General features: G+C 44.3%; 1 protein-coding gene across 2 annotated transcripts; it reads left to right on the top strand.

Annotated features, from left to right (window-relative positions):
* Positions 1-10,766: 10,766 nt before the first annotated feature.
* On the top strand, positions 10,767-13,560 carry LOC133922309 (N-(5'-phosphoribosyl)anthranilate isomerase 1, chloroplastic-like). 2 transcript variants are annotated; one of them, XM_062367592.1, is made up of 5 exons: positions 10,767-10,943; positions 11,473-11,535; positions 12,118-12,476; positions 12,563-12,723; positions 13,085-13,560. In XM_062367592.1, exons 2-5 carry the CDS (start codon positions 11,478-11,480, stop codon positions 13,305-13,307), a joined length of 801 nt encoding a protein of 266 aa, XP_062223576.1. In that variant the 5' UTR covers positions 10,767-10,943; positions 11,473-11,477; the 3' UTR covers positions 13,308-13,560. The 2 variants fall into 2 exon arrangements, with proteins under 2 accessions (XP_062223576.1, XP_062223575.1); XM_062367591.1 differs by having other exon boundaries at positions 10,928-11,067.
* The last annotated feature ends 344 nt before the right edge of the window (positions 13,561-13,904 follow it).

Genomic DNA, 13,904 nt, shown 5'->3' with positions numbered 1-13,904 from the left:
TAAAATCATCCCTATCCAACCTTAGTGTTTTTAAAGTGTTTTAATGATGTTTGGTATGTTGTTCTTAGTATTTGCTTTGTGTTGTTTATCGGTAGTTCTCGCGATTAGTCGATAACGTTCCGGAGCAGTTCGAAGGACTTCAAGACTAAGATTTCGACAACACTGAGCAGCATTGGGAAAAAGGCAAGTGTCCTTGATCATATTGAACCTATGTTTTAAATATTTTATTTTATAAAATTGCATGCAGAGTCAATATGATGGGTAGTCACCTATGTTAGAGTTTTTCCTAGATTTTTCCTTATCATCCCTTGGAACCTAGATGGTTTATGATTAGGTGTCTTTTGTGGGTAGATTGCTTAGCCATGCTTTTGGGATGTTAAGAAGTGTCATAATCTTGACTAATGAATATATGCAACAATGGTGGTTAATGTGTTAATGGTCTAGCAACATGGAACCTTAGGCCTTGAGTAAAGTAGTTTTGATAGTGGTCATGATTATGATGTTGGTTTAGTGTTTGCTCAAGTAACCTAAGTAAGGACCGGTTCGTGGAGCGACAACCCAAAAAGTAACGTACCAACCACGAGGCTGATATGGGTAAGGCGTGACATACTAATTAGAGTCTATCCAGTGTGTGTTAGGTCAGCACAAAAGGGGACTTCTGGGTAGGAGCTTAGCTTGCGTAAAGCCTGGCGGTGAAACCTAGTGGGCAGACACACACTGGATTAGTCTCTGGTTAGTGGCAAATGTCATGCAGTGATTCTTGGCGGCACACCACTGGAGTGTGTTAAGTGTTTTGCGAACACAGCAACATGGAATTCACTGACTCGTGGGGAAAGCTGGACAACCTCTGTAGAGTGTAAAACTGTTATAACAGCCATGCTCACGGATATGAGAGACTTGGATCCTCACATGATTAGTGGGTTGTGGTTATGAGTTTGGTTATGGTTATGGTTCTGGTACAGGAAGTACTAGATGGTTATGGTTATGGTTCTGGTACAGGGAGTACTAGATGGTTGTGGTTTTGGTTATAGTACAGGGAGTACTAGACGGTTATGGTATGCAAGGTGGGGAGCCTTGTATGCTGGGTGTTGGACTATATGGGTTACATTCACTTAATAATTGCTTAATGTTTTGAGTCCAAATGTGTTTTTATTACTCGTATTTACGCAAAAATACCATTTGTTAGCCTATTCTTGATATAAGCCTGCATATCATTACTTTTCCCCACTTGCTGAGTACTCTATATGCTCACACTTGCTATTTTTCCTATACCATGCGACATGTATGCTGCTGCTCAGTGAGTGAAGATATTGAAGACTATCAAGACGATGTTGTGACGTTCTAGACGCGTGTCTCCCCGTCAGTTGCCTGCGGTGTTGTTGGGCACCAATGCTTCTGTTCCGCTGCAGATATCTTCATAGAAGACAATATATGTCAATTGCTGTAAGAGTTTAACGTTATTTAATAAAAGTATTGCTTTTGTTACTTCACCTGTGACGTCCTTATGTGTGTTGAACATCCTGGGCACACATAAGCCGCATCTGGTTTTGGTCGTTAAAACCAGATGCCCATGAGCGACGGGTATGATTTCGTCTATTCGCTCGTGAGTACTCATGGGTATGCCCACAAACACAATAATTTTAGAGGTACAAATATGAGCAAGCACTATCCATACATGCTGCACCCGATTGCCAGAGAGAGATAAAGTGGAGGCGGAGGCGGACGACGATGGCGGTTCGGCCCTCGAGCAGCTGTCGGTTCTTCTCCAAATCCAATTCTTCCTCGATCCGTTTCTTTCCTCAATTCCAATTGTTCTCCCAAACCATTTCTTTTCCCAATCCAAGAATTCGACTGAGGAGGCTGTGAGGCAAAAGAAGGGAATGTCGGGGCCGATATCGAGCTCGAGCTCGAACTCTAGCCAAGCCAGCACAGTGTTCGGGGCAGCAGGCAGAGAGATCACGGAGCGCCCCATCGGGGCCGACGCCAGGAGCAGCTCGGCCGAAGTGCCCGCTACAGGCGTGGTGGGAGGCAGGCTTGCATGATGCCGACGAGTCAGAGTTGGGCTCGTGCAGCAGATGCCACACACCGTCGTCTGCCGCATGCTCACTTGGTGGGCTGTTTTGCGGATTTGGTGGTACCTGCCACCCTTTGTGCGGGTTGGTAAGTGGGCTTGCAGCAGCCCACTTCGCCGTGGCGGACCATGCGTGTAGACGTGGGGCGGGCAGCCGCCAGAGATTTTTTTATTTTTATATTTTTTCGATTAAAATTTTAAATAAATAGATTCCTCATCGCAATAATTACAAAGGTAGGCGTCTACCGCCCCCTGAGAGGGCGGGTAGGCCATTTTTCTAAAGTTGCAAAATATACTACAAAATGTTGCTCAATATTTGAAATTGATTTTTTGCAAAATTTGGAATTAAAATGGTAAAATATGGCCAAAATGGCATATTAGAGAAGCGATATTTTGGAGTAGTTTACGTATTGTTCGGAGGATAAAAAATCAATATTTATGAACAAATTATATATGTGAAGCACTCACAGCATATTACACAGCAATGAGGTTGCAAACGGCGACAAACATAAGATTATACATATGGTGGAAAAACATTAGATGAGACTGTAACCACAACGACACGACGAGAAAAAAAAGGTGGCATGTACGGTTCGCACAAAGACCTACTTAATAGTGCGCCGTTTCTAATCATAACATGCCTTAGGGAGTGGAAACATGTCAGGTTACATTAGATACTCTCTACTGAGTGCACCTAGGATATTTGCCCTTTCGTAAGGGCATCGGGACTTGCCGCCTTAGCGCGACGGGCCCTCTCCTGCTTTCTTGCCCTCTCAGCTTCCCGAGCCTGAGCTGCGGTATGGTCCTGCATTGCCTTCCTTATACGCTCTTCTTCCTGGCGCTTCAGACGTAGTTTCTCTTGCTGTTGCTCGTACTCCCAGCGTGCGTAAGCTTCCCTCCTCCACCGCATGGTCATGTCGACCCACCGCTTCTGGCTTCATTTTGCTCAATGTCGAGCCATTGAATGAAGTCACAGATCGGTGGAGGGTACTGGACAAATAGAACAAGATGAGAGATTAGTAGAATAATGTGTGAAATCGGGAAAGATGTGGCTGATCATTGTTGCTATACCGGTGGATACTCATACGATCTATGTTGAGGCTTGTCATATTGGTAGTTGGCACAAATGAAGAAGCGCAGCCCATAGGTGTATGAGATGTCCTGGGACCCGCGAAGCCTACAACGGTCACCATAGAAGCACATCGGTGGTTCGACCCCCCTGGGGGATGAAAATCCCTCAATGTTTCTTGTGTGGGCTTGGTGGAGCTGAGGAAGACATTGGAGTTGAGAGAAGTGAGAAATGAGTGGTGTATCCATGTATGAAGGTTGGGTTATTTATGGTGGGGGAAGGCAGGAGCATTGGATTCCCTCTTGAAGAATGGAAAAGTTGTGGCATTGATGCTGGACAGAGATTCCATGTGTCAAGGTACATGTGTTCTTATTTAATTTTTGGTAAAAGCTGTCCCGTGTTGTCACTTCTTGTCTATAGCCTGCGCAAGGACAAATGTGTTGTCATTTCATAGTTAAAGTTGAGTGGTGCGGTCAATTTGTGTCTGCAGAATACGCCAGGAAAGAGGTGATGTCGTTTAATGGTTGAAGTCGAGTTGTGTGCTCACTTCGTGACTAAAGTTAGACTCCCGACAGAGTTTCTTCGTGTATAAGTAGCTTTGTAAGAAATATTTTTCTAGGTCTGTCGTGAACGGTTCATACATGGCCGAGGACGATAGAATAGATCACAAATTGAATATGCATATGTAAGTTACAAAAACAAATGCACAATCCTACTGCTGTCTCCCCCGTTGCCGTCGGCCATTCCCCCCATTATGGTCCCGCTGCCGCTACCGCTGGTTGGCCCTCATGTGGTCCCTAAAGTAGGTCAGGGCGTCGGGTGGACCGACTTGCCTAGTAGGCCTAGTAGGGAACACCGGTGTCGAGGCCTCCTCCTGGGTGTGTTGTGTCTGAAGTGGAGCACTAGGTACCTGGGACTGCTGGAGGATGTCGTAGTCTGGTGTGCCCCCGAAGAAGTCCCGCACGAGGTCGAACGGGGGGTCTTGCCCAGGCTCATCCTCCTGACTCAGGTATGAAGACTGAGAAGGGTCCGCGGGCGTCCATGTGCACTGGCTGGAGGGGTCTACAAACAAATGAATGTATTAGATATGGAAAATGTGGAAATGAAAGTAGTTGTATAAAATGCACTATTGTACCTGTGTGGTATGCCGATGCAGCAGCAGATGGCTAGGCGTGCGTGCCGTAGTAGGAGTCGAACGGTGGTGGTGGGATCGGTCTCGGTGTAGCTGAAGACGGCCCAGCCTCATCACGGAAGTAACATGTGGACAATATTAGATATTCTATTGAATATATTGAATACGGCAAAGTAGTGTCGCCCAGTACCTGAGTGGCCTGCGAGTGGTGAGGGTGTCGGCACTGGGCTCGGTCTAGGTGGTAGCGTCGAGACGTGTATAGGTGCACCTAATATTTGTTTAAAATCAATGCATGAGTAATAAACGAATATATTTAAACGCCGTGCGTATGAAAAATCCGTACCTATTGGGTCCGGGCCTGCAGGTCGTGGTACAGGGGGTCGTGTGGGTGCCGACACCGATGGACGGCGGTGCACATCAGACCTCCTGGATGACTCAGCGTGGACCCCACTCGACCTGGTAGGCGCTCTTGCGACGTTTGCGGTGAACCGGTAAGAGGTAAGCTTCAAGGCCCGCGTGGTCTTATCGAAAACCCGCTTGACGAACCCCGCTACATCCGTCGCACTGAGGTGCACCCCTTGCCTGAGGCGGTCCATGGTACCAGCTGCGTCGCTATGAATATCATAAATGATATTGGCCTGTGGAAACAAACAAGAAATAAGAATTTAAATTTATAGTTGTTGTTACGCGAGTATGTGGTCCTGAAATGAGATGTAAATTACACATACCGCTAATGCAGCATCCTCGTCCCAATGGCACAGGTAGGCCTCCGTAGGCGATGCGACGTGGGGCCAGACACCCTCTAGGGTGAAGGTGACCCGTGTACATGTACGTGGTACGTACCACCGTAGGTACTCCTCGAAGCTCCGCTCGTCGAACGGACGTGCCTCCTCCACGACATCCTGTAGGGTTGGGCCCATGCTGAGATATACGGGGCCAAGCGATCTGCCCAGAGGTTGCCAGCTAGCTGTCCCTTGCGTGTATACCTGCAAGTGAACCACATTAAATAGAATGACAGTAAGAGTAATATTACAAATTATTCACTTCATTATATTTACCTATGGACGTGCACTGGAACAATGCGAATGTGGACGAGAGGGAAAGCCTGGTGGCGCCCGAACTGCCGCATGACGCGGTGCGGTGAGTACTCCTCGACGGAAATGTCGAAGACAAGCGGTGTCTTCATAAGCCAGTACTCCTCATCGCAGGTACACAATGGAGACAGGCCCAAACCCGCACGGCCTTGGATGGCCAAGAAGTTGTATGGCGTCCATACCACGTCGTCCGGATACAGCCGGTCGAGCTGCGACCAAAAAAGCTCATATGCACTGTGAGCCTGCTCATGCGCCCAATGTGACTATGTGAGAAACATAGTCAGAATTCAGAAAAAAAAACATGTGAGAAACATGGTCTACATCCATAACAAAAACATGTGACAATGAAAGTACTCCAAAAAAAATACGTACCCAGCGTCGACACCACAACGAGGCCATGGTAGGCGCGTCCTCCTCGGGCTCGCTGTACCATTCCTCAGGGTATGGGGAGCAGTCCACCACTGGCCGGCCTATGGCGAACCGCTCGTAGGACCATAACTGCAGTAGTAGAGCGCACCCAGCAAAAGTGGCAAGTGGCTCCTTCTTTGTGCACATGTCGCATAGCGCCCGATATGTCGTAGCAAGGACAGCAGATGTCCAACTGAACTGTGGTACCTCCTTGCCGACCGCATCCGCTATCAACCTCGCGCACAGAACAAGGGTCCTCGCCACTAGGTGGCTTTGGCCGCTGGTGAACATAACCCAGCAAACAGCCAAAGCAGGTAGGCCTCCAAATGCCTCGACACCGAGTACACGTCAGCCTACGGGTGCATGTACGCAGGCTGCAAGTATGACAAGTAATAATAAGGAACAAAACTGGGTACTCAAAAAGTAAATAAAGAAGTTGCATTGTAAGGTACCCGGAACTATAGGATCCACTTCTTCATGGGTCCTCGTGGATCGGACAAGAACTCAAACATGTAGGGGGGTGTGTCATCTGTCCGCTCAACCAGACCAAAGCGCTGATGCATGACGTTCATCCAGTCAGCATCCATGTCGATGAATCTAATCGCAGCTCCAGCACAAGGTAAGCCTAAGAGGTAGGCTACGTCCTGCAAGGTCGGAGTCATCTCGCCGCAAGGGAGGTGTAAAGTATGTGTTTCAGGCCTCCATCGGTCAACCAGGGCTGCTATTAGCGAGCGGTCAAAATAGAATCGATGCGCCGCTGCCTCGGGGTTCTCCTTCGATCGGGCCTCCACCAAACGACAAAGCGGTAGGAGTCCCGCTGCTACTAACCTGCACCATTGGGAATATAAATAAATTGGGGGATGCAATACATAAATGAATTGGCACATGCGTATAAAAGTATCGAATTACTGGTGCTTCTACCGATCATTGACCGTAAGTAGCTCTCCAGGGCCACGTGGTCGAAATACTCCTAACTCTGTCTGGTGCACGGCGGATAAGAAGCTACGGTGCCCCTTGTCCACTGCAGGGTCGAGAAGCTCGGGGGGTCGGAGGGTGCGTCATATCTGCATTAAAACCACATGTACATTAATATATTCCAACATGTAGACAAGAACAATATATGTTGAATGGAAATTTACATTGCAACTATATGTACATGATTAATACGTACAGTCTATTAAATGAAAAATGTCATAGTTACGTGAGTAGGACTGCATATAACATACACGTACGAGAAGTAACATGAATATATTGCGACATGTACTTACAAATGTAAGGTTAAAATGCTAGAGAGCAAAGTACAAATATAACAACAAGGTACGCTAAATATAATCACACTAGAACACGTTGCAATACTCACCTACATAACAGATGCATTTTTAGGACAATATTTGTACATGTGGCCTGTTTTATTGCACTGGCTGCATCGCTTGACCCATGGACCCGCCTCGGATTCATCCATATCGTTGCAAATCCGACGAGTTTGTCGACGACCCGGTATGTTCTTCATCTTTTCCATATCAGGCACATAGATTTGTGAAGGGCCTGGATTACTAGTAAATGTATCAACAATGCCGTAACCATATAGCTCATGATTTTAGGTGTTCAGTATCTAATCTTTCATGAAGTACTTTGAAACATATTACCTGGGAAGCATATTGTGCTTCGCACATGCAGCTATGACGTGTGTACAAGGTTTGTGAAGTAATTGTGGCTTCTGGCAAGTACAAATGCATGTCTCACTCCTAAGCACGTACTCTTGCACATGTCGCTCACGTCTTTCACCCCTACGACCTTTATCCCGGCACAGCACACTGAACCTGTGCTCCGCAGTCCCCTCTTGATTAGCGCGATGCATTTGTGCCTTCTTTGTGGCCTTCTCCATATACTCACATAGCATCCGTCCATAAAAGCATACGATTATCTTCCATTACATTGAAAGCAGCTGCGTACCAATCAATAAAGTATTTATAAGTCCTATGCAAAATACATTCTACAATTCCAACGAGTGGGAGGGACCTCATACCTCGCATGACCTAGTTATAAACCTCAGCAAGATTTATTGTCATTATTACATACCTTGCCCCACCACTATCGTATAGCAAAGCCCATTTTCCATTTGGCTCATTACGTATCCACTGTGAAAAGCTCATAATAGCTGACCCTGACCTCCTTACTATCTGAGGAGTATCTGTTGGGAGAGGTCCAAAAGCTATCGGTTCATCACCTGTGACTGCAACCTCAGCTATCTGTTTCAGAGTTAGTTCGTCCAGTCTTACCCATAGGGCATTGAACTTCCTTTGCTGGTTTTGACTGCACAATTTCTTGAAAAGCTTCATCAACTCTTTGTTTTTAAACTGCCTGTAGAAGTTCACACCCATATAGCGCATGCACCACATGCTCTTCAAGTCGGGTCACTTTGCTGCAACACCTCATCAAACACTCCCATATTGCATATCCAGCAAAGCCTGTAACAACCCTGCATGTCTATCATGAATCAGACACACATCTGACCGGTCCAGAACAATAGCATGCTTCACTCGCTCAAGGAACCAATACCAGCTGTCCCCGTTCTCACTCTCCACGAAGGCAAACCCCAGTGGCAGGACTTGGTTGTTACCATCGACCACAATTGCAGACAATATCTGTCCTTTATACTTTCTAGTCAAAAATGTCCCGTCCAGGCAAATGATGGGTCGACAGTACCGAAATGCTTTGATGGTTGCAGCGAATGCAAAGAAAGCACGCTGCAATACTCGTTTCCCGCTGTACTCCACATCAGTCGAGGGGTAATACTTGATATCATAGTAACTGTCTGAGTTTCTTCCACATATTGTGGCTAATTGACAAGGTAGATTGTGATATGAATCTTCATATGTCCCGAACCTCATCTCAATAGCCTTCTGTTTCACCCTCCATGCATTCGCATAGTTTATTGTATACTGGAACATTTGCTCAATAGCACGAATTATTGATCGTGGCTTATACTTCAGGTTGTCCACAATCTCCCCATACATAACTTTAGCAATAAAAGCAGATGACAGGTTCCAGTGGGCGAACTCTATTTCTTCAATGTAATAATTATGCTCCCTGACTATTGAGCACTGCCAGTAGTCTACCAATTTCTCTCTGAATGCGTGCACCCACCAAGGACATTCAGGCACCAAACACTTCACATCGTACTCTCTTTTACTGGACTTAACAACCTTGAACTGCCTCCGAAGAGACAGTGACCAGAATTTAACTGCATCAATAACAGCCTCCTTTGTAGGGTACATAGCACCCTGTGACACCTCATTCTCATGATACTCCCACGGTGTCCGATAAGCCTCACTAACCACCAGTTTTGAAAATTCCTGATCCCTTCACTCTGCAGGAATTGGAGCATTACCCTTATCGTCAGATGAATCCTCATCGACAACGGATTCCTCCAGCTCTTGATTCTCCAACTCCATCTCTTCAATTATGTTAGGGATATGCTCCCCCTCATCAGCTACACCCATCGGTTGCATCTTAGAAATATCCCCAACATCTGACCTGGCCCCGACATTTACCAGGTCTGATTCATCTACCACTGCCTCACTTGGTCTCGCTACTGCTTCCGCAGAGTTTATCTCTGTTTGATTCTTCTGGTACGCCTCAACTAACAAAATCAGAGGCATCCCACGTTCACATGATATATCTACATACTGCCTCCAAGTAGATGTGGCTTCGATCAGGATGAGCTCGCCAAAGTATCCCTGACTAGCACGACTAAGGACAGCTTTCAGCTTAAGATTATGTTGCTGCGGATCCAGTTGAAAAAACCACATCAGCCACTTGCACACACACACAATGATCCTCTCATTGCTTTATTAAGACCCTTGACGACATGACGAAACCCAGATAGATATACACTGTTAGGACCATAACTAATTTCGCTCTCACCATAATATATCTGAAAAAATAATTTATCTACCATCCCTGAAAACATCCGCAAATATAACCAATGTTATGACCGGCAAACTATATTTCTAATTATCGAAACTAAAAAAATTACCGACACTGATTACTACCTAACAATAGGTTCTTAAATAATACCCCTAACCTACAATTATTACTCTATACAATCTACATATTCGAAACTATCATACTACAAATACTACTATGTATTTAATAGCTATCCTATCATATCGAAATTAATATTGACAATATACTACTAAATACAGCATTTTCTAAACCTTAAACCCTAGGTCATACCGCTAAACCATAGGTTATACAGTGCTAAACTCTATATCGTACAATGCTACTATAACCAAACTAACCTACAATTATTACTCGGTACAATCTACATATTCAAAACTACCATACTAAAACTATTATTATGTATTTAATGACTATCCTACCATGTCGTAATTAATATTGATAATATTATACTAAATACAGTATTTTCTAAACCTAAACCTTATGTCATACCGCTAAACTCTAAGTCATACAATGCTAAACTCTATGTCATACATTGCTACCCTAACCAAACTAACCTACAACTATTACTCTGTACAATCTACATATTCGAAACTACCATACTACAAATACTACTATGTATTTAATTACTATCCTACCATGTCGTCATTAATATAAGTAAAAAAATTACCGAAAAATACTCTTCAAATTCACCGATCAAAAACAGCAGGGCTTCGCCGTGCTCTCTTCCTCTCCTCTTTAAACTTTTCTCTTTTTTCAGATTAAAATGAGGATTTATCCTCATTTTTCACCCTTTATATAGAGAAGGGAAGAGGGGGGCGCGCGGGACTGACTGCTTACCGCCCAAGGTGGTTAGCCCCCTTACCACTCTCTCAGGGGCGGTTAGGATTCCTTAACGCTCTTTAAGAGGGCTATAGGGGGCGGCAAACATCTACCTTTACAATTCTTACCACGAGGAATCTATTTATTTAAATTTTTACTGAAAAAATATAAAAAAAATTCAAGCCGCCAGCCAGCAACCCGCCCCACCCGCAATCAGCCTCCGGTCCACGCACGCACCAAGTCCCCAGCTCAACGCAACGCCTCCGGCCCCTCCCGCAGTCACCCTCTCCGTCTGCCCCTCTGTCCACCGCCGCCGTTCCTCGCTTGTTCTAGTGGAGTGGGGTGGAGCTCCATCCTGACTTAGATTGGTTTCTACCTCTGTTGGTAAGCAATCCTTGCTCGCTTGGACAGATTGTTCCGAGAGTCCGTGCACTTGGGGACCTTTTCTTTGCTGCGTGCGACTGAGGTGCAGTCTGCTCTGCAATTCAGATGGGTGTGGATTCGTGCGGTGCGTAGTCCCCTACTAATCCAACCCATCATCCATCAGCCGTGGTTTGGGGGTGCAGTTAATCTTCCAATTCTTTTGGGGGATTTAGTCTGCCCCCTGACAGATGTGTCAGGGTGAAAGGAAATAGCTAAAGGTTTAACAAAATTCAGGAATGTTCAGTGTCAAAAGTTCTTGTTTACCTTTTCCTTCTTTATTGTGGCCTGGGCAGTGGATACTTGTGTGGGTTGCTTAGTCCAATTATAATCTAGAGTTCGCCTCTTTCCAGGGAAGAGGAGTGGAAATTTTGAGCTTTATGTTACGATCTATTCACTTTTGAGTTCTGAACTTCCGTTACATTCTGATTAGACTAAATGGCCAATTTATGATGTGCTAACCTTTTTCTTTTTCTCATTTATGCCTTTACAGTTATAATGGCGTCGCCAATCTCTGCAAGACAAGCTCAACGAATTCCTATACTATGTAACAACGGTAAGCATTTGTAATCATGTTATGTTGCTTGATCAATACGGTTTTCTATTTTCGGCATGCTGTGTTTGCTAGAAAGGGCAAGTTCATGTAATTCTTATTCTACAAAAAGTGGTTCTAGAAAGGAATAATTGCAACAAAGTCATCCCAAAAAACTAAGAGGAGCCATGGAAGAGACTGCAAGCCTCGAGTTACTGTTGTAGTGTTGTATCTGTCCATTATATTTAAGATGAAGTGGGTGTAGGTTTCTAGTGCAAGCAAATCATGTTGATCAAATCCGCTGAGTACTTCTGAATCGGCCATGATTATTTTCAAGCTACCTTTATTACTATAAAATTCACAGTAGGGGCCTCCCCTCCTGTTTTAGTGAAAAAGTTAGCTTTGGTACTTTCTTTTCTGAAATCCACATACTGTGAACTACATATTGTAGTAAGTAACAACCTTCAGTGATGTTCTTCTCTTGTTTGTGGTGACATCTGTTAGCATTTACTAAGATCTGTTAGCAACCATGGTTCTGTACGAATACTGATTCGATTCACTTTCTTTATTTACACCGCTATTTTACACTGTTCTTTTCTCACACAGGACTTCCAAGATTTTCTCTAGTAAAGATGTCATGCTTGGGAATTAACCAAAGTAGCCATGGATCCAATACCATCGTATCTTCATCACCAAGCCAGGGAGATGTTAAAAAGATCCAGCCTGTAGTCAAAATGTGTGGCATCACATCTGCTAGAGATGCAGAAATGGCTGTAGTGGCAGGAGCTAAACTTATTGGCATGATACTGTGGCCTAACTCTAAACGCTCCGTCTCATTATCAGAGGCAAAAGAAATATCAAGAGTTGCACAATCTTATGGTGCTGAATCAGTTGGTGTCTTTGTGGATGATGATGAAGAGACAATATTACGATTGTCTGATTCATGCGACCTTAACTTCATCCAGGTTTGACTTAGAAATGTCGTTTTCCGCTGCTATGCTATTTTGGTTATGATTACCATTTACGCTTCTCCAGAATTTCCCATATGCAGCTCCATGGAGATGAATCTCGTGCATTGGTTCATACCCTTTCAAAGAATAATCATATCATTTATGTACTAAATGCTGATGACGATGGAAAGCTAATCAGTGCTCCTCCTGACATAGAATATGAACTTGATTGGTTCTTAGTGGACAGTGCAAAAGGTGGAAGGTTAGATTTTGCTCTTATTGCTTCTTCAATCCAAAGTAGTTTTTTTTGCTTGCCCAGTTAATCCATGCGCTGAATTTTTCTCTGCTTGGTCCTTAGTATGTGCAAATGTAGGATTGTAATTGACACTCAAAAGAGATAAAAGTTGAATCAATTGATCATTCTAGTGTTTGTGATTTGAATACTCTGAAGTCCGAAGTTCATATTATATTGACATCGCTTCTTCACAGAAGTAGTATCTTGTCATGCATTACTCTATTGTTAGTAAAAGTTTTCTTGGATCATATGTTAGCTAATGTGCACATTTCCCTTCTTATCTAAAGATATATGACAATTGACAAACACAATCCTTCTTCGTTTACAGTGGAAAGGGATTCAACTGGCAGAAGTTCCAAATGCCATCTGTTAGAAGCAAGAATGGATGGCTATTAGCTGGAGGACTTCATCCAGATAATGTTTGTGAAGCCTTTTCTGCTCTGAAACCAAACGGAGTGGACGTTAGCAGCGGTATTTGTGCTCCTGATGGTATCCGAAAAGACCCCAACAGGATTTCTTCCTTCATAAGTAACATAAAATCCCTGAGTTGATCATAACGTCGTTTGGTTGTGGAGAGCTTAATTTCCTTTCATTTGCCCACTTTGAGGAGAATGAGGCAAATTCACGTTGAAAACAACCTAAATGCAATCTTGTCAACATGATAATGATAAATTGCAGTTGACGTTGAAGTTGAAGTTTTGATCAAATTTCTGAAGAGTGAATGTTATATGTATCACCGTTTGTATTTCTTTGTAATGTACTAAGTTGATTTTCTATGCATCTCTAGTTCAGAGGCAAAATAAACTGCACAGTATCATGGACTCAACTTTGTGCAGCGATAACTGATGGGATAAGTCTTTGTGGTCCTTGGCTGGTCTTTGTGGTCCTTTCTAGGGCTACAGCATCTAGGACAGCATCTTAGCATCTAGGACAGCTAGGACAGTATCTAGGACAGCATCTTAGCATCTAGGACAGCATCTTAGCATCTAGGACAGCTAGGACAGCATCTAGGACAGCATCTTAGCATATGCTTGACATCTAGGACAGCATCTTAGCATATGCTTGGCTGGCTAGCAGCCTATAAATATGTATCCCCAACCCCTCAGGTTGGCATGGCATTTGTGTGAGAAATAAACCAGAAAAATTGC

The sequence above is a fragment of the Phragmites australis genome, chromosome 6 (assembly GCF_958298935.1).
Source record: "Phragmites australis chromosome 6, lpPhrAust1.1, whole genome shotgun sequence".
In the NCBI taxonomy this organism is placed as follows: domain Eukaryota; kingdom Viridiplantae; phylum Streptophyta; class Magnoliopsida; order Poales; family Poaceae; genus Phragmites; species Phragmites australis.
Note: the sequence above shows the minus strand (reverse complement) of the source record. Positions and strands in the feature narration are given on the sequence as shown.

Bases quoted from the DNA above. Each gene is read 5' to 3' on its own strand.
- LOC133922309 (XM_062367591.1), top strand. The intron at 12,477-12,562 runs GTTTGACTTAGA...TCCCATATGCAG, and splicing joins GCGACCTTAACTTCATCCAG to CTCCATGGAGATGAATCTCG. The intron at 12,724-13,084 runs GTTAGATTTTGC...CTTCGTTTACAG, and splicing joins GACAGTGCAAAAGGTGGAAG to TGGAAAGGGATTCAACTGGC.